At 39.5% G+C, this 20,574-nt stretch overlaps 1 protein-coding gene across 4 annotated transcripts in view; it reads right to left on the reverse strand.

Moving 5' to 3' along the window:
• The window catches only part of NR6A1 (nuclear receptor subfamily 6 group A member 1), a 256,395-nt gene that overhangs the window by 200,496 nt on the left and 35,325 nt on the right, over window positions 1–20,574 (reverse strand). For 2 of the 4 annotated variants that reach the window (XM_073021918.1, XM_073021917.1), the window contains exons 2-3: window positions 17,644–17,685; window positions 3,237–3,281 (exon numbers count right to left, since the gene is read on the reverse strand). In XM_073021918.1, coding sequence (XP_072878019.1) covers window positions 3,237–3,281; window positions 17,644–17,685 — 87 coding nt within the window. The remainder of the gene's footprint in view (window positions 1–3,236; window positions 3,282–17,643; window positions 17,686–20,574) is intronic. The other 2 variants (XM_008006275.3, XM_008006274.3) reach the window with 1 other exon arrangement.

Consider the following 20,574-nt stretch of genomic DNA (forward strand, 5'->3'; position numbering starts at 1 on the left):
ACCCTAAAAAAATAAAAGAAAGCCCAACAGAGGTGTCATCATACTTGATACTCAAATTGAACTTCTTCCTCCTAAGATTAAGAATAAGGCAAGAACATCATTCTATCAATCACCGTACTGGAAATCTTAGCCAGTGCAATAAGAAAAATAAATAAGTCATAAACATCAAAAAGGAAGAAGTAAACTGTCTTTATTCACAGATGTACACATAAAAAGTCCCAAGAAATTTATTTTTAAAAGTTACTAGAACTAGCAAACAAATTTAACAATGTCACAAGATACAAACTCAATACATAAAAATCAACTGCATTTATATATACTAGCAACAATTGGAAAATAAAATTTAAAAATAATACCATTTACTATAACATCAAAAAACAAAATATTAAGGATAAAGATGTATAAGATCTCAACACTAAACTTTTTAAAACATTAACAAGAAAAAAGAAAGATGACCTAAATAAGGAGAAAGATACACTGACTTCATGGATTAGAAGACTCAACATTGGCTGGGTGCGATGACTCATGCCTGTAATCCCAGCACTTTGGTAGGCCGAGGCGAGCGGATCACAAGGTCAGGAGATCGACGCCATCCTGACCAACATGGTGAAACCCCATCTCTAGTAAAAATACAAAAATTAGCTGGGTGTTGTGGCGCACACCTGTAGTCCCAGTTACTCAGGAGGCTGAGGCAGGGGAATCACTTGAACCCGGGAGGCAGAGGTTGCAGTGAGCCAAGACCACACCACTGCACTCCAGCCTGGGGACAAAGTGAGACTCTGTCTCAGAAAAAAAAAAAAAAAGAAGACTCAACACTCAATATTATTGACTGGGTATGGTGGCTCACACCTGTAAACCCAGTGCTTTGGGAGGCTGAGGTGAGAGGGTAGCTTGAGGTCCTAAGTTTAAGACCAGCCTGGACAACATAGTGAGACACTGTCTCTATAAAAATATATATATTTTTTTTTTAGAAAATTGGCCGGGTGTAGCGGTGAGTACCTATAGTCCCACCTACTCTGGAGGCTAGGCCAAGAGGATCCCTTGAGACCAGCAGTTTGAGGCTGCAGTGAACTATGGATTGCACCACTGTACTCCAGCCTCAGTAACAGAGCGAGACCTAGTCTCTAAAAAAAAAAAAAAAAACTTTAAAAAATTTAAAAGACACCCAATATTATTAAGTTGATCACTCTTCCCAGATGGATAGAGTCAATGCAATTCAATCAAAATCTCAGCAAGTTTTTTTTGTTAAACAATAGCCGAATATCCAAAACAACTTTGAAAAAGAAGAATGGAGTTAGAGGACTACTTCTATCTGATTTCAAGATCTATTATAAAGTTATAGTAATCAAGACACTATGGTATTTGTGAAAAGGTAAAAAGATTCAACAGCTAGGGGTAGTGGCTCATGCCTAAAATCCCAACACTTTGGGAGGCTGAGGCGGAAGGATTACTTGAGGCCAGGTGTTCGAGACCAGCCTGACCATCAAAGTGAAGCCCCGTCTCTCCCAAAAATTTAAAAATTAGCCTGGCATGGTGGTTGCACACCTGTGGTCCCAGCTACTTGGGAGGCTGAGGCAGGAGGACTGTTTGGGCCCCAGGAAGAGGAGGCTGCAGTGAGCCATGGTCATGCTACTGTACTCCAGCCTGGGCAGCAGAGTGAGGCCCTGTCTCAAAAAAATAAAATGCAATAAAGAAAGCCTTTTCAACAAATGGTGCCAAACAAATGAATATTCATATTAAAAAGACTTTGATTCCTACCTCATAATAAAGAAAAAACAAATTTGAGATAGATTATAGATATAAATGTAAAAGCTAAAATCATACTGTTTCTAGTAGAAAACATAGCCTATCTCTGCAATCTCAGTTTAGGCCAAGATTTAGAGAGGGCATAGAAAATGTTAATCATAAATTAATAAATTGGACTTCATAAAAATTTTAAAGTTCTGTTCCTCACAAAACATGTTAAAAAGTAAAAAAGAGTCATAGACTAGGAGAAAATATTTACAACACATATCTGATGTACTTATATGTAGAAAACAAACACCCACCACTCAATAGTTGAACAAAACACATGAATTTTTTTCTTTTTTTTTTTTTTTTTGAGACTGAGTCCTGTTCTGTCACCCAGGCTGCAGTGCAGTGGTGCAATCTTGGCTCACTGCAACCTCCACCTTTCAGCTTCAAGCAACTCTTGTGCCACAGCCTCCCGAGTAGCTGGGATTACAGGCATGCACCACCACACCCAGCTAATTTTTGTATTTTTAGTAGAAACGGGGTTTCGCCACGTTGCCTTGCCCACACTGGTCTCCAACTCCTGGGCTCAAGCAATCCATCTGCCTTGGCCTCTCAAAGTGCTGGTATTACAGGCGTGAGCCACCGTGCCCAGTTACATGAATTTACCAAAAGATCTGAACACTTTTAAGAGATGACACATGAAGGATCAATAAGTACATGAAAATGTGACCAATATTACTAGTCATCAAGAAATGCAAGTTAAAACCACATCAATCCTAATACAATGCTCGCTAGAGTGACTAAAATTTCAAAAACTAGCAATAACAAATGCTTGCAAAGATGTGGAACTGAAACTCATATACTACTGGAACTAAGATGTATGAACATTTTGGAAATATGTTTGGAAATTTCATAAAAAGTTTAACATATACCACATGACCCAATAATTCCTAGATGTACGACTAAGAGAAATAAAAACACAGGTCCATAAATCCTTATACAAGAAACTTTATGGCTGCTTTATTCATAATAACCAAAAATTAGAAGCAGCCCAGGTATCAACAGGTAAATAAACTATGGTACAGTCAAGGAATACTCTTCAACGATATAAAGAAATGAACTACTAACACCAGCAACACATGGATGAGTCTCAAATATCATGCTAAAACAAGCATAAAAGAGCACATATTGTATGACTGTATACACGTGACATTTTAGAAAACAGGCAAAACTAATCTATCATGATGGAAACCAGAAGTTACTGCTTTTTGGGGTAGAGTAGTGGGATGGACTGGGAAAAGTAAAAGGGAATTTTCTGAAGGGATGGAAATGTTCTGTATCTTGATGGAATGTGGATTACTAGGGTGCACACATTTATAAAAATGCTTAAACTTAACACTTTAGATCTGTACGTTTCATTTCATGTAAGTCACAACTCAATTTTAAAAAGATAAAAAGGACATGGGCTTTGGGATCACACAGGGTTCATCTCTGCCACTTACCAGCTGTGTGACCTTGGCCAAGTGTTAAACTGTCAGTTTCCTCATCTGTAAAATGGGGAGAACAAGAGTTGAGAATAACCTTGCACAGCTGCCAGGAAGAGTAAATGAGATAAATGTTTTAAAGTCATTAACATACAGTAAATGCTCATCAAATATTAACAAAAAGAAATTAGAAACCTTTTGTCTTGTATTTCCACAAAGGAGAAACATGCAGGACTAGAGCAGCTAACTGCTGGGCAATTCATATATGTTATCTCACTTATTTTTTAAAACAACATTTAACAAGAATGACTACTGTTTCAAAGATGAACAAACTGAGCTTCACAGGTTGCCTATGCTACTCAGCAGGAAAGCAGGAAGGCCAGGATGTGAATTTTCATTCATGTTTTTTCCACTGTACCACACACCCATGCATTTCATTAGGGTCACTTTCAGCAGGTATCCCTGCAACTGTCAGGATAGCCCAATTTATATGAGAAGCTCCCTCCATTGTCAATAGTGCTAGCTCAAGCCTCAGGCCTGACACTGAAAAGGAGGCAAATTCTGATGGCTTTACTAGTGAATGGAAGCAGGGTTGCACGTAGAAGCCTGAAAATGCTGTATAAGGCTTTTACTTTATTCTTAGGCTTCAAAGATGGTTCCTGATACTTGAAGACACTGATTCCCCCCTCTCTTCCCTAGAAAAATTTCAAGACAAGAGCATTCTGAATGTAAAATCTGTACTTTAAGTGGAAGCCAGAACCTATGTGGCTTAATTTGGCAGAATAGCCATGGAAATTTGGCAGCTAAAATGAGGGAGAATTTTTTAAATGCATATCTTTTTTCTTAATAATGCAATGTTCTTAAAAACAGAAAACTCAGAGATAATGAAAGATATCCTGTAAACTCATTTTCCCAAAAACACCACTATTAACATTGTATCACCCTCCAGACTAAAACTTTGCCTTCTCCTAAGTCTACAGCATCCTACTGCATGAATAACCACAATCCATTTATCGAATCCCCTATTAAACTTAAATTGTAATTTTTTTTTTTTTTTTTTAAAGACAGGGTCTCGTTCTGCTGCCCAGGCTGGAGTACAGTGGCACGATCTTGGCTCACTGCAGCCTCCGCCTCCTGGGCTCAAGCGATCCTCCTACCTCAGCATCCCCAGTAGCTGGGATGACAGCCATGCACCAGCACACCTAGTTATCCCATTTTTTTACTATTATAAATGCTAAAAGAAGCATCTATAAACATACATTTTTCATAACTGTCAAGTATTTAGGATAAATTCTTAGACATATGAATTGTTAAATCTAAATTTTCTTTTGTCAGGGGGAGGGTGGAGACAGGGTTTCACTCTGTTGCCCAGGATGGAGTGCAGTGGTGTTATCACAACTCACTGTAGTCTCGACCTCCCAGGCTCAAGTGATCCTCCCAAGTAGCTGGGACTACAGGCATGTGCCACCACACCCAGCTAATTTATGTATATATTTTGTAGAGATGAGGTTTTGCCATGTTGCCTAGGCTGGTCTCAAACACCTGGGCTCAAGGGATCTACAAAGTGCTAGGATGAAAAGAGTGAGCCACCTCGCCTGGCCTATAATTTTAAATTTTATATTTTTAAATTTTAAACTGTCAAGTCTGCAAAAATAACCTGCACATTATCAGTTTTGATAGATATTAGATTACATTTTTAAGAGTTCCCATTTTCCCACCCTCTCATCATCCCTAAAAATTATAATTATTTAATGTAGGAGCTGAAAACTCAAATGCCTACATAGAAGACGAGCAGGAAACATAAATGGGTAAAGGAGGCTACCAACATTCTGTGAAAACCTGAGAGTACATGCTCATTTAAAGAAGGCAGCGGGCTGAGCGCCATGGCTCACACCTGTAATCTCAGCACTCTGGGAAGCCGAGGTGCCCAGACTGCTTGAGCCCAGGAGTTGGAGACCAGCCTAAGCAACATGGTGAAACCCCATCTCCACAAAAAACACAAAAATTAGCCCACCGCGGTAGTGCGTGCCTATAGTCCCAGCTACTCAGGAGACTGAGGTGGGAAGAATTGCTTGAGCCCAGGAGGTCAAGGCTGCAGTGAGCCATGATAGCGCTACTACACTCCAGCCTGGGTGACAAAGCAAGACCATGTGTCCAATCAATCCATATAAAGAAGGCAGCCACTACTCTGTTCCAGCCAACAGATGCCATATAAAACTCTGAGCTCAATGTTAGATATTACAATTTATCAAGAAAGCCAGAAATCCAAAGTTTTTTGAAACTCTTGCATGTTTTTGGGTTTTTTTTGAAATGGAGTTTTGCTCTTGTCGCCCAGGCTGGAGGGCAATGATGCAATCTCGGCTCACTGCGGCCTCCACCTCCCAGGTTCAAGCAATTCTCCTGCCTCTATCAGCCTCCTAAGTAGCTGGGATTACAAGCATGCGCCACCACACCCAGGTAATTTTGTATTTTTACTAGAGATGGCGTTTCACCATGTTGGCCAGGCTGGTCTCGAACTCCTGACCTCAGGTGATCCACCCACCTCAGCCTCCCAAAGTACTGGGATTACAGGCGTGAGCCACCACGCCCAGCCATCTTGAACATTTTAAATGTTGACAACTAACATGATTTTATTTAAACATCCTGGAAGTCAACAAAATACATCTATAGGGCAGACCACACTTAGGATATGGAATTTTGTACTAACAAATGAAAAAGATCTTTAACACTGTATTTTCACTTTGAATCTTACTCTGCAGTTTTGATTTTCTTATGCTTACCAACAAAGCGCATACAATTTTGGTTCACAGTGACTGTCAGCTCTCTTCAAAGAGAGAGGCTTATCTTTTCTTTCAGATCATATCTATGACAAATACTGGACCAAAATAAAACAAAAACAAAGTAACTTCGGGTAAAGAAGCAAAGAGTGGTCCTGGTTGACCAAAGAGTACCCAGAAAGGGCTTCATTTAGGACTGAGTTGTTATAGTCTCAGCATGTTTAGAATACATGAGCTATTTAGAAAAAAATGTTAATTTGTAAAACTATGTACAACTTTGAAGAGGGTGGCTTTAATCTAGGGTATTCCCCCATTACTGATACCTTTGCCCAACACAGAAAGTTTTCTCTTTGGCAAGAGATCCAAAAAGGAAGAGAAGAATTCCCATGTACTCCCTTGTTACATCAAGTACTGAATTTAAGCAATCTCTTTCAGCCTTTTTTTTTTTAATAAAACAAATGTTTATTAAAAGTCTTTGTCTCATCTGAAAATGTTACTGCAATACTGCTCCCATGGAAAGAAAAATTGCAGAACCTAACTAGCCTCAGAACTTCTTCTCATTTCTTCTCAGTCATTCATTAAAATCTCCAGATTTAGATATTCAAGCAATCCCTTCACCCACCAGAGATAGTGGCAGACATCCATGACTATCCAAGGACCCAACAACCGCCTTTGAATGCAACTATCTTTTCATCAATTGTAAACAAGTGCTAAACTCTTGGCTCCATAGGGAGTTGCTACCAAGTCAGTATAAACTCAAATAGGGGCAGAGGTCAAGGGGATGAGAGTTCAGCCTAAACTCTGGATCTCATACCACTCCTACCCTGATCAAAAGAATCCTTATCAGAAGGGAACTCCTCAGCAAAAGGCCACATTCAGAAGGCTTGATCTAGCAGCAATGCCACAGAATCAACTGAAGCTCTGGAAGCAGGCACTCGGAACTGTTATGAATGTAACATAGCAAAATCACTAACAATGTTGTAGAGAAAAAGGGACATAAAGGGAGAAAACAAGGGAGATTTGTGAACTATGTTTCAAGAACTTACTTGAAAAATAGTGGAATAATCCTGAATCTGAGCCACAGCAGACACCTCAGGAACCTATTCCACAATGAATCATTCTACTTTGCGTCCAAAACCACCCTAATACATGCAGAAGAGGCCCAGATGACACTTCAAAAATAGTCTTCATTCTTTTACACAAAAGATTATATATGTTATAAATCATTACACTGCCTTAGCCCTCCACCATTAGCATTTGAGATTTGTCACTATCCAGAGAGCTAGAGACAGGATAGAAATTAATTATTTAATAAAGCAGGGGCTCTGAAGTCTCAGATACTTCACTAGGTACCTTGGGGTGAGTAATTTAATCTCCTCAGGCCTCATAGTTCTCATCTGTAAGATGGGGATTGTATCTTTTTAAACAAGTCTTATGAACGCTTAATAAAAAATGCATGTGAAACATTCTGTGCATAGTAAATATTAGGTATCCTTACTATTATGTGGTAAAAGTCACATCATATTTTGTGTCTGCCTTCCTGATTAAACCAGAGTCCTTTCTGGGCAGGAACTATGTCTCAGGTTGGCACCCAAAGTAGGGAGGGAGAAAAGAACAATAACTGCGTTAAATGAATTAGGTATTACCAAGCCAAACTTAAAATCAGATATTTTATATGCTATAATCCTTCTCACACTTACTGAACATATGCAAAGTGCCTGGCACGTAAGGAATACCCAGTAAATGGTAATTTCCTTTGTTTCCTTCATCTGTAACAGTCTTTAAGTTCACTCTCAGTAGACAACATCTGGGCTTATATGAACTACTTTCTGAGACCAAAAATTGTGACACATAGTTTGACAACTAGGAATAAATCCATTAGGACACGGGACAGAATACTGGAATTTTAGGGTACTCTAGCTGAGATATACATTTCTCTTTTGTAGCTGGAAGAATCTACAAAAAAAAAATCTTTGGGATCCCAAGACACATGATAGTTGAATGCAAAGCCAGAGCAAGTTCGTGGTGTCAGGCTTTCTTTTTATCTTGCCTACTTTTTATCTTGCTTTTTTCATCTTGCCTGTTCATCCCACCAACACACGTAGAACTCTCCTTGGTGGGCATCTACCAATATGACAAGATATACCAAAAATTAATTTAACTTACTTTTTTTCTGAGACAGGGTCTCACTCCCGACACCCACACTAGAATGCAGTGGTGCAATCTCTCAGTTCACTGCAGCCTTAACCTCCAGGGCCTCAGGTGATCCTCCCACCTCAGCCTCCCAAGTAACTGGGACTATGGGTAGACGCCTAGAGTCAGGGTTTCATCATGTTGCCCAGGCTGGTCTCGAACTCCTAGGCTCAAAATAATCCATCCACCTTGGCCTCCCAAAGTGCTAGGATTACAGGTATGACCCACTGCACCCAGCACTTAACTTTCAAGTCTCTTTTAAAATACTCATAAAAATATATATACATACACACTATATTACATATAGTGACATATACTGTATATTAATACATACTATTTATTATACACATTATATATATATATCTCATTTATATAGATCCCTGATCATTAGAATATACTTTATTTTTTAAAGTCTGAGTAAACAGGAATCCATGGTAATAGGCAGACTTTAAATTTTACAAACTTTTTATTCAGTATGCTTTCTATAAGACCTTGATATTGACCAAAAAGAAAGTGTATAATTCGAGTTATCTGTTTTAAATAAGCAGAAGGTTAACTTGTTCAGTCTCCTGAGAAGTCAAATGTGTTGGCAGATGGTCATTTGGGAGAATTACCTGCTATTGGCTGGGGGAAACGACCAAAACACCCTAACAGTCACCCAGATGGTAAAGAAGTCCCGACCAAATAGTCAGCAGCATATTAGCTCTTCTATTCCTGTGACTGAACTATTTAATTGGAGTCTATGGTCATACACTCTGAACAAGCCCAATCTCATCTGAACTATTTACTTGACGCAGTAACTTACACCTGCTAACACCTTTGTGTCATTAAGAAACACAGGCTAGCTTAGTTGAATAAAACACAGTTTCAACAGCCCATTAGTGCAGAAAGACTGAGAATTTCAACATTGTACTACATAGCCGAGAACAGCATACACTTAATAGTATTTACCATTTGTCAAGCACTATTCTGAACTTTAAATACATTACACTTCACTTAATCCTCACAGCAACCCAATAAAATAGAAATACATTTTACTGTCCTCATTTCATACATGAGAAAAGGAAGGCAGAGAGTTTAAGTAATTTAACCAAGATTACAGTGAAGCCAAGTTGAACCCAAGCAATCTTGAGCCAGAGTCTATGCTCTTAATTATGAGAACACATTTGGCTTCATAAAAAAACTAAAGCACTCATTTTAAATGCAAACATTTATACACAAACGTGTTCTCTGTGGCATTATTTATGATGCAGAAAAAACTGAAAATCTAAATGCTCAACAATAGCAGGATGGTTAAATAAATCATGATAAAGCTATTTACTTATTTAATGAAATATCCTTCCATTAAAAATATTTGTGAAAATCATTTCATGACTTGGGACAATGTTCCCAATGTAATACAGAGTGGGGGAAAACAAACAGGACACAAAAATTGCATATATAGTATATATAGATTCCTAATTAGGTAAAAGATGAGCTCGGACACAACCTGGAAGGACATACTCTCAAACGTGAAGCAATGGTTATTTCTAGGTGGTGGGATTAGAGATGCTTCTATTTTCTCTTAGTGTTTTCCATAGTGAACATACATTATTCTACTACCAGTTTAAACAAAAACAATGTTTTTTTCTTTTAATCAAGCTATACCAAGATCCTCAACCAGCTGGTAAAACACACACACACACACACACACACACACACACACACACACACCAGCTAAAAAGCTTCTAATATGTCTGACTTCAAGCAGGTACTTTCCTTGGGATGATATCCTTTGAATATTAGACAACATAGCACATAACCAAAAAAAAAAAAAATTCAATCTTCAACTTTAGAAACTGAATTAGAATAAGTATTTTCAATTTTGGTCAATGTTTACTCTCAATGTAATTACTTGTAGGATTGTTACAAGAGGAGAAATGGACTTCATTATATGTGACCCAAAAATTCAGGAACAGTGTTCCTGAAATAGATAATAAGAGACAAAAAGTTTGGAGAGGAAGAACAGCTGTTGCTAATCCAACTATTTACCCTTTGACCCTCTATCTGGCCAGTAACTGAACACTATCAACTGTTTCCCTGTATTATGTGCTGTTTACAATCCCTGAGAGGCATGAAAGGAATTAATAATTTAGCCTAGAAAGCTGACAGCCTTTATTGGGAAGCCCCCTGTCTATGGGGCAGAAATCAGAGCAAGTAGCTGTCCTGAAGTCACAGGTCCCTTTACTGTTCCTGTTTTATAGCCTAATTGGCCCCCAAACATAAATCAATTATTTCTCCTGTTTTAAGCAACAATGACTTCTATTCTCTAACTTCCCTTGTATCAAGTCGGTCCTTGTTCTCTTGAGTTTTACAACTACACGGTAAACACGATGGCCGAGGAAAAAACTGGGGGAGCAGGGCAGACGGGTTATTTGGAAACAGAAGCACAGAAAGGTTATGCTGTTTTGAACTTCTCTTGACCTTTGACTGCCCTTGTCCCTAGCTTATGCTAATGGACACGGTACAGGGACACTTCTTGTAGAAATGAACTTAGCCTGAACCTGTGCCATAACATTGGACTCCAGGAAGCCCAGGAATCATAGGAAGGCAGCCAGAGTGTGAACAGCTGCCCATATTATGAGCATGGCTGCCCATCTGCTTTATCACATTAAGAGTATTTAAAAAAAAAAAAAAGAGCCAAGCCACTTAATTGGACAAAGTCAGTCTTTCCTCAACTAGTTCCCACACATGACACCTGTTGTCCCAAACCTGCTGCCTACAACCACTGCCATGCACAACTGGAAATTAGCAACGAAGTATTTCCTGTTCCAAAATAAGGGAGTGTGAGCAGGCTTTCCTATCAGGAATCTGGGGAATGGGGGGCAATATTTGGGCTTCCAAATTCCAAAGATACAACACAAGCAAATCCCTAATATCCTCAAAAGTCATGCGGGGCTTGGCATGGTAATCCCAGCACTTTGGAAGACCAAGGCAGGAGGATCACTTGAGCCCAGGAGTTCAAGACCAGCCTGGGTAGCGTGGTAAAACTTCGTCTCTAGTCAGCTTAAGAGGAAAATACCAAATTTTAAAAACTTTTTAAAATACTGATAAATTCAGATCAAATTTGAGGGAATAAAAAATATTAGAGCAAAGGAGTTTGCTGGTTGTGTCATTATTTAATGATCAAAGTATAGCGTGTATGCCTTATTACAGACTTGTTGACTACAGGCTTAATGTAAAAAAGAATCTTGCCAGATGTAGCTACTTAAGGGAAAAAAAGGTTTTTAACAGAAATGAACTTTTGATTAGTTCTTACATTTTTATGGTACCAATCACAGGGCAATTTCCTGAATAATGGGTGATGTCAACGGTATATCATACTTGAGGAAATCAGGCCAAGTACAGCTCAGCAATTACATTCATAAACACTCAAGTTTTTTTAGTTGGGGTCATGTCAAACCCTCACATGGTTGTTAAACAGTGACTGTAACTGTGCATGTCCTTAGTGGTAGGTGAGCACCAGTCTCCATGACCAAAAATGTCCCTAATTTCCTTTGAAAAAGCCACTAGTTCTGTGAATTGTCCTTTCCCCTCCTGCCCCTAAAAGTCCTGCACCTCTAGCCTATATTAGCATATTTCTCATGTAATGTATTTTGCTGTTATGCTCATCCATTAGCTGCATCCTTCAGCTATTCCTTTAGATTGGGGAGCAAAATCTTTAGATTGGAGGAAGTGGAGATGAAAATGGATTGATTCAGCTCACCTTCCATGATTGCTTCTGAGTGAAAAGCTACACCCGCCACATTTCAGATGTTCACTATTGCAATTGGGGGAAGGTGGAGAGAGGTAGACTTTTTGCTTGTTTTATGAAGTGCTCTCAGTAAGGAGTGTTTGAGTTGAAGAGTCATCTGATTCGAGGCCACTCATGTTCTTTGTAACTTAAGCTCTGACCAAGAAATTCTTCACTTCTTCCCCATATACAGTAAGTATGTGAGCCAGTCATCCATACACTAAGGCCTAGTTGAGAAAAACCTTTGATTCAGGATGGCTGGGTTACTAACCTTGGAATGTAAGAGATCTGATTTTGAATGTAAAATTCATAACACACAAACAAGAAGTGTCAAAAACTTTTTGCTCTGGTCAGTTACAGGTGGATCCCAATAATCTGTTTTTGGTTTTCTGATGGAAATAATAGAACTAGGGGAATTCAAATCTGGCAGGTGTCTATAGTACTAGAAGAGGGTGTAAGGACACAGTTTAACACTGAGCTCTTTTGATATGTAAGTTCTTATACTTCCAGAAACTGTGCATTCCAGATCTACATACTAAATGCTGAATCATTTTTAAATGGGCTCTTGATTAATAGACATATATTTTTTAGTGCCTCCTATGTTGTCCTTTTGTCTAAAATGAAAGCTCTCTTTTGCATTGTAAAACTACAATATATGTCATCTTATTTTCCCTGAGCAATCCAAGTGTAGTGCATATTCTATGTAAAACTACTAAATGACAATGGAAAATGTTTAGTAGATTGGGGGAAAAATAACAAATAGTTTTACACAATTGTTTGTAGTTACATTTAGGATGGACTTACTCCTTTGGAGAAGAGTGAAATTTGGTTTTTTTGCCATGTGATGAAGACCACTGTGATTTTTTTATAAAGTAGATAATACTTAAAATGGCATAATAATTCTGCACTTGAATTTGTACTGTTAACAGCACATATGGAAGACTTTTAAACTTTTTATTATTGTTTTGTAACTAGCATTCAGTTATCATTTTGGATATTTCAGGGTTCCATTAAGTTAACATTGTATTTGGACAAAGTGTAACCAAATTAGCCAGTCTGTTTTCTTCCATGTTTAATCAGAAGTGAGAGATAGAACTACTTCAAATTCAGCAGGCCACCAAGCAATTGGCTTAAAATTCACTTTCTTAAACACTGTGACTCTTATGTTCTCGGCTTTTTAATGACTTTATTTATTTATTTATTTATTTACTTTAGACACAGTCTCACTCTGTCACCCAGGCTGGAGTGCAGTGGCGTGATCTTGGCTCATTGCAACCTCCGCCTCCCAGGTTCAAGCGATTCTCCTGCCTCAGCCTCCCGAGTGGATGGGACTACAGGCACATGCCACCATGCCTGGCTTATTTTTTGTATTTTAGTAGAGACGGAGTTTCACCGTGTTAGCCAGGAAGGTCTCGATCTCCTGACCTCATGATCTACCCACCTCAGCTTCCCACAGTACTGGGATTACAGGTGTGAGCCACTGTGCCCAACCTAATGACTTCATTTTTATTTTTTTGTTTTCTTTTCTTTTTTTTTTTTTTTTGAGACAGAGTCTCACTCTGTTGCCCAGGCTGGAGTGCAGTGGCGTGATCTTGGCTCACTGCAAGCTCCACCTACCGGGGTTCACGCCCTTCTCCTGCTTCAGCCTCCGAAGTAGCTGGGACTACAGGCGCCTGCCACCATACCTGGCAAATTTTTTTATTTTTTATTTTTTTATTTTCAGTAGAGACAGGGTTTCACCGTGTTAGCTGGGATGGTCTTGACCTCCTGATCTCAATTAAAAATATTTAAAAGAGAAAAACAAATACAAAAATCAGCCAGGCATGGTGGTGTGTACATGTAGTCACAGCTACTCAGGAAACTGAGGTGGGAGGATCACCTGAGCCCATGAGGTCAAGGCTGCAGTGAGCCATGACTATGCCACTGCACTGCAGCTTGGGCAAAAGAGTGAGACCCTGTCTCAAAAAAATTAAATTAAATAAACAAAAGTCACATGGAATTAGCATAGGAGATGCTATTCCTTCCTAGTCAGAATCCCCAGAATATGCAGTATCAAAAACCACAGACAATTTAACACAACACACACAGCCCATCTCAGTCTTGATGTTTCCTATCACTTGGTAGGGCTGAACATGCTCATTTGAACCCCAAAATTGATACAAACTGAGATAAAATTTTATTTTGTCTAATTATTATTATTTTTTTTTTTTTTTTTTTTGAGACAGAGTCTCGCTGTTGTTGCCCAGGCTGAGGTGCAATGGCACGATCTCGGCTCACCGCAACCACCACCTCCCGGGTTCAAGCAATTTTCCTGCCTCAGCCTCCTGAGTAGCTGGGATTACAGACATGTGCCACCAGGCCCAGCTAATTTTGTATTTTCAGTAGAGACGGGGTTTCTCCATATTGGTCAGGCTGGTCTCAAACTCCTGACCTCAGGTGATCCACCCGCCTGAGCCTCCCGAAGTACTGGAATTACAGGCGTGAGCCACCGCGCCCGGCCTAAATATTTTTAGAATAATCAGATCCTTATGTATTTCTTCAAAAAGAAAGATTAAAATACCATTAACTTCCCAGTATAGGAATTACTGAGAATATTACCTACATACACTAAGTACAAATTTTTTTGTTTGTTTTTTGTTTTTGAGATGGGGTCTTGCTCTGTGTCACCTAGGCTGGAATACAGTGGTGTGATCATGGCTCAACTGCAGCCTCCTCCTTAAGCAATCCTCCCACCTCACCTTCTCAAGTAGCTGGGACCACAGGCACATGTCACCACACCTGGATAATTTTTAAATTTTCTTTGTAGAGATGGGGCTCCCTATGTTACCCAGGCTGGTCTCAAACTCCTGATCCTGGGTTCAAATGATCCTTCCACCTTGGCCTCCCAAAGTGCTGGAATTTCAGGCATGAGCCATCACGCCCTGCCAGTAAGTACAATTTTTTAGTCTTTTTTTTTTTTTTTTGGTGACTCCTATTCTATACTGATGTATAAAATTATGTCTCAATGTCTGTTCATTCTCGTGGAATAGAGAGGTCTATAAATTGCCGTATCTAGCTAGGAATTTTATGCAGAAATGTTTAATGAGCTGGTATTACTTAACCCAGAAAGAAGACTTCAACAATAATTTTTCTGAGACTATCAAGGACCTTTCTCAGAAAATGGGCATTAGCCATTTGCAATTGCTACTAGGTGCAGAAAAAGAGAATACGTTTGGGTACTAAGTGCTAAACTAGAGGTTTATAAAATGTCCTTTCAAATATTTCCTAATACACTGATAATATACAAGGACAAGAGCTATACTTACTTATCTGTGTATCCCTAGAGCCTAGAGAACTGGGTGTGGAGCAGAGAGAACACTCAGTGCTTAACAAACTGACTTATCAACTATTTAGCATGTTTTATGTGTAGTTGTCTGAAAGGTTACAGGGCATCTCAATGTCCTTCCTAATGTTCAAAAATGCTTCTAAGGACCATGGCCAGGTGTGGTGGTTCACGCCTGTAATCCTAGCACTTTGGGAGGCCGAGGCAGGCAGATCACAAGGTCAGGAGTTCAAGACCAGCCTGACCAATATGGTGAAACCCCGTCTCTACTAAAAACACAAAAATTAGCCAGGCATGGTAGTGCACGCCTGTAGTCCCAACTACTCGGGAGGTTGAGGCAGGAGAATCACTTGAACCCAGGAGTCAGAGGTTGCAGTGAGCCGACATCATGCCACTGCACTCCGGCCTGGGTGACAGAGCGAGACTCCGTCTCAAAAAAAGAGAAAGGACCATGACTCCAGAAAAATAACTGAATTTATCTTTTCCTCCCCCTAAACAAAAGCTACTCATAAGAGAATAATAGAAAACACAGCTAGACCTTGAATAACACAGGTTTCAACTACACAGGTCCACTTATACAGACTTTTTTCAATAAAAGTTACACCAAGTGTGCCTACCTCTCCTGCCTCCCCTTTCACCTCCTCTACCTCCTTCACCTCTGCCACCCAAGACAACAAGACCAACCCTCTTCCCCCTCCCTCAGCACGAATGCGGTGAGGATGAAGACCTTTATGATGATTCATTTCTACTAATGAAGAGTAAATATATTTTGTCTTCCTTATGACTTTCTTAACACATTCTCTTCTCTAGTGTACTTTATTGTAACAATACAGAATACATATAACATATAAAATATGTGTTAATATGCTGATTATGTTATCAGCCAGGCTTCCAGTCAACAGTAAGTTATTAATAAAGTTTTTGAGGAGTCAAAAGTTTTAAGTGGACTTTCACTTGTGCAGGGGTTTGTCATCCATAACCCCCACATTGTTTAAGGGTCAACCATAGTATATTCACCTATAGCTGCTGGTATACTGGGGCTATCCTACCTTAAATACAAAACTGATTCTGAAATTTACAACTTTTAAAAAGACAAATGTATTTCCCTGGTGTTTGATAAGCATCATGAGAACTAATTTGCCTACCAACTAATAAGTATTAGTTGAAACATGGACATTTATACTATTAAGGAGGGCAGAGGGGAATATGTGAGAAGGTCCACAACCTCAGAGCTCGTATCAGCTTCACGATGATGGAAAGGTAAGCTTTATCACTTATCTCAACAGCAGACTGGTGGCAAAGAACCAGCCGTAACAAAGTACTAGAATCAGAAAAATAACTCTAGACCATCTCATGGAATCTCAATCTAAATTATCATTTGACCTTCCTGCATTATAGCAAAATAAGGTCTGTATACATTGGATACTCCCATGTCCTATTTCTAACCATTATGAGTATGTGTCCCAGAATGGTGCATGCCACCACATTTAGGAAGAACTGGAAATTCAAATGATTACCTATGATGAAGACTCACATAGTCCTGAAAAGCATCATTTAATTAGACCTTGAAATGATACTCTCATATCTTAACCATAAGACTGTAAATGAAAATTAAACTGTACTACAAAGGTTATCAATTAAAATTTCTAAACTAAACAAAATGCTTCTTTGAAAGAAATTATTTCAAAACTATCAACATTTTAGAAGTGTTTGTGAGTATACAGTCGTCCATGTGCATAAGTGCAAGTATAATTTTTTTTTTTTTTTTTTTTTTTTTTTGAGGTAGAGTTTGCTCTTGTCACCCAGGCTGGAATGCAATGGCACGATCTTGGCTCACTGCAACTCCGCCTCCCGGATTCAAGCAATTCTCCAGCCTCAGCCCCCCGAGTAGCTGGGACTACAGACACCCGCCACCGCGCCCGGCTGATTTTTGCATTTTTGGTAGAGACAGGGTTTCACTATGTTGGCCAAGCTGGTCTCGAACTCCTGATCCACCCGCCTCAGCCTCCCAAAGTGCTGGGATTACAGGCGTCAGCCACTGCGCCTAGCTTCAAAGTACAATTTTTATTTTTGTTGGTTTCATGGAGGGATGGAGAACAAAGCAAGGAGATTGGTATTAAACAGAAATTTTCAGCAAACCAACTTTCCATTAAACAGATAGATCCCGGCCACTGGATAATATCAGAAGAAAGCATAACTAAAAAAGACAGAATGCCCTTCCTATAATTACAAATTAAAGTGAAATAAAATCTGAGAGTCAATAAAGTAAGGCTTATCAATGACACCTTAAGTTATTCATTTAAAAGTGTACACACACATCCTTTTCTTACCACAGAATATTGGGTAACATTGAGAACTTACTAGTGCCTGGGTCAAGTTCTGCCAATTCATCCTGACAGAAACCTAAAGAGAAAACAATAGGAAAAAAATTACAATTTGTGAGTTACTTCAAGCTGACTCCAAATATGAAGTATCATACAGTGGGGGGGAAATCTACACTCAGAAGTCAATTTGGGTTTCAATCCTAGCTCTAATATTTAGCTACTACATATCCCTCTGAGCCTCCATTTCATCCCTTCAATACAAAAACAGATAAAAGCACTTACCACAGAATTGTAAGGAGGATTAAACAAGTTACCAAAATAAAATGCTTACCACAGGCCTTGCCACACAGTAGGAGCTCAATATACAACAGCACAAGTAATTATGAGTTATCATGGCAATGTCCGTTGGAATAAAAACTCACAGGAAAATTACAATTCATTTAATACCTGTCATAAATTCTGTTCAACACTGCTAATTCTCTCACAAAAGAAAGCAAAATATATAAAATATTAACTTACACAAATATCAGTGTAATATCATGTAAATTTTTCACAAATGCTGAAGAATTTTACCTATACAAACAAATGGAAGCAATTTTTCCATTAATAAGTATGCTATTCAGGTTGGAATAAATACCTCTCAAAGCACACTTCACATTTCATATGCTCGGACCCAAAAAGTATGAGCTACATTTGTCTAGCTGGTGTATAACTATCACACTGGAGAGAGAAATCAAGCACAAGGAATGGCAAACATAGTAGGTCCTCTATACATCGTTGATGAAAGGTTTTGTTTTTCCTGGAATGGCTGCATACTTTCTCCTGTTTGCTTTCTACTCTTCCTCAGTTTAAATATTTCCTCAGAAAAGTTTTCTCTTGCCTCTTTCACCCTTGTCTCACACACAAGGTCAAATTATAACAAAGGTTATAATTATCTCTAACACCTGTGCTTGCTTCTTCATAGCACTCATCGACAAGGAACTACTTGTTCAGTGTCTGACCACAATGAGACTGTTGCATGAGGGCGGGGATCCAACCTGCCTTGTTTTAACAGCTTTAACCCCATTACCTCTCACAAGCCTAGCACGTAGTAGCCGTTCAGTAAACAACTGTAGTATTTCACCAGTAAATTCAAAAATAATGGATCTTGATGCTGGGTGCAGTGGCTCATGCCTGTAATCCCAGCACTCTGGGAGCCGAAACGAGTAGATGACTTGAAGCCAGGAGTTCAAGACCAGTCTGGCCAACAGGGTGAAACCCTGTCTCTACTAAAAATACAAAAACTAGCCAGGCATGATGGCACTTGGCTGTAATCCCAGCTAATTGGGAGGCTGAGGCAGGAGAATCTTTTGAGCCTGGGAGGTGGAGGCTGCAGTGAGCCGAGATTGCACCATTACACTCCAGCCTGGGTGACAGAGTAAGACCCTGTCTCAAAAAATAAAACAAAAAAAGGGAGCAAAATTAGGACTAGAGGGGCATGAGAGTAACTTCTGTCAAAACTGGGTGACCAAAAACCAAACCAAAAACTAGCAGTCATGGGGGAGAAATGAGATTCATGTAGCAGACCAACTGCTTAAACACTTTGTTTTTGTTTGAGATGCAGTCTTGCTCTATCACCCAGCTAGAGCGCAGTGATGCGATCTCAGCTCACTGCAACCTCCGCGCCTCCTGGGTTCAAGTGATTCTCCTGCCTCAGTCTCCTGAGCAGCTGGGATCACAGGCACCTGCCCATGCCCAGCTAATTTTCGTATTTTTAGTAGAGATGGGTTTCATCCTGTTGGCCAGGCTGGTCTCAAACTCCTGACCTCAAGTGAGCTGACCATCTTCGCCTCCCAAAGTGTTGTGATTAGAGAAAGCCCAGCTTAAGCATCACAACTTTTAAAGTCCTTTGCAATTCTGGGCTGTTGTGACCACGTCAAATATGCCACATTCTTTCTTGCCTTTCTGTGATTCCTCCTCCTCCTCCACTTGGTAAAACAATTCATCTTTTAAGATTCAGTTCTAATATCACAACAATGAAATATGGAAAACAGAAGAGGCCTCACCAGCATTCACCAAACAATAAAGGAGTAATTTAAATACCTGCCTCTTCCACTACATAGTGAGATCTTCAAGGCTAGGGCCTGTGCCTTATCCATCTGCAGAGCTGCCTCTGGCCAGAACAGTTGTGGACACATTATGGAAGGTGCTGAAATGCGGGATAAACTAAACAGAACACACAACCCTGCCTCTAGATCACAGTCTAGGGAAGAAAGTCATAGAATCAGAAAATCTAAAGTCTAGTCTGAATAGTGTGTGTAAAGCCTAAATGAGGAGACTGGATCTGAAATACCAGAATTTAGAAGGTGCTTAAAGTGGCTGATCTCAGACCAGCTTTAAACCCCTCTACATAAAGGCAATGGGAATCAGAAAAGCCATGGAGAGATGCCAGGTGTCTTCGTATATTCAGACTGCTATAATAAAATACCATAAACTAAGTCTCACAGTTCTGGAGCCGTGAAGTCCAAGATCAAGGTGCTCATAGATTTGGTGTCTAGTGAGAGCCCATTTTATGGTTCCTAGATGGTACCTTACCACTGTTCTCACATGGTAGAATGAGCTCTTTAGGGTCTCTCTTATACTGGAACAATCACCTCTCAAAAGGCCCCTATGCTAATATCATCACCTTGGAGGTTAGGATTTCAATATGTGAATTCAGGGGGATCACACACATTCAGACCATAGCACCAGGCAAGGAGAAGCTAACTCCTCGTTATACATGGACTGAATGTTGAACATCGTGCCAGAAGTGAAACTGAGAATAAACTTCATTTCATGTAAATTGACTCAGAAACAGGACAAAAGTACAGGAAAGCAGACTGGTACGATGGGAAGGTTAGAACTCTCCTAGGTTCTAACTCAAGCCACCTTTAGTTATATGACCTTAGGTAAGTCACTCCCTATTCTGTGCCTCAGACTACTTTGGACA

The sequence above is a fragment of the Chlorocebus sabaeus genome, chromosome 12 (genome assembly GCF_047675955.1).
Source record: "Chlorocebus sabaeus isolate Y175 chromosome 12, mChlSab1.0.hap1, whole genome shotgun sequence".
In the NCBI taxonomy this organism is placed as follows: Eukaryota; Metazoa; Chordata; class Mammalia; order Primates; family Cercopithecidae; genus Chlorocebus; species Chlorocebus sabaeus.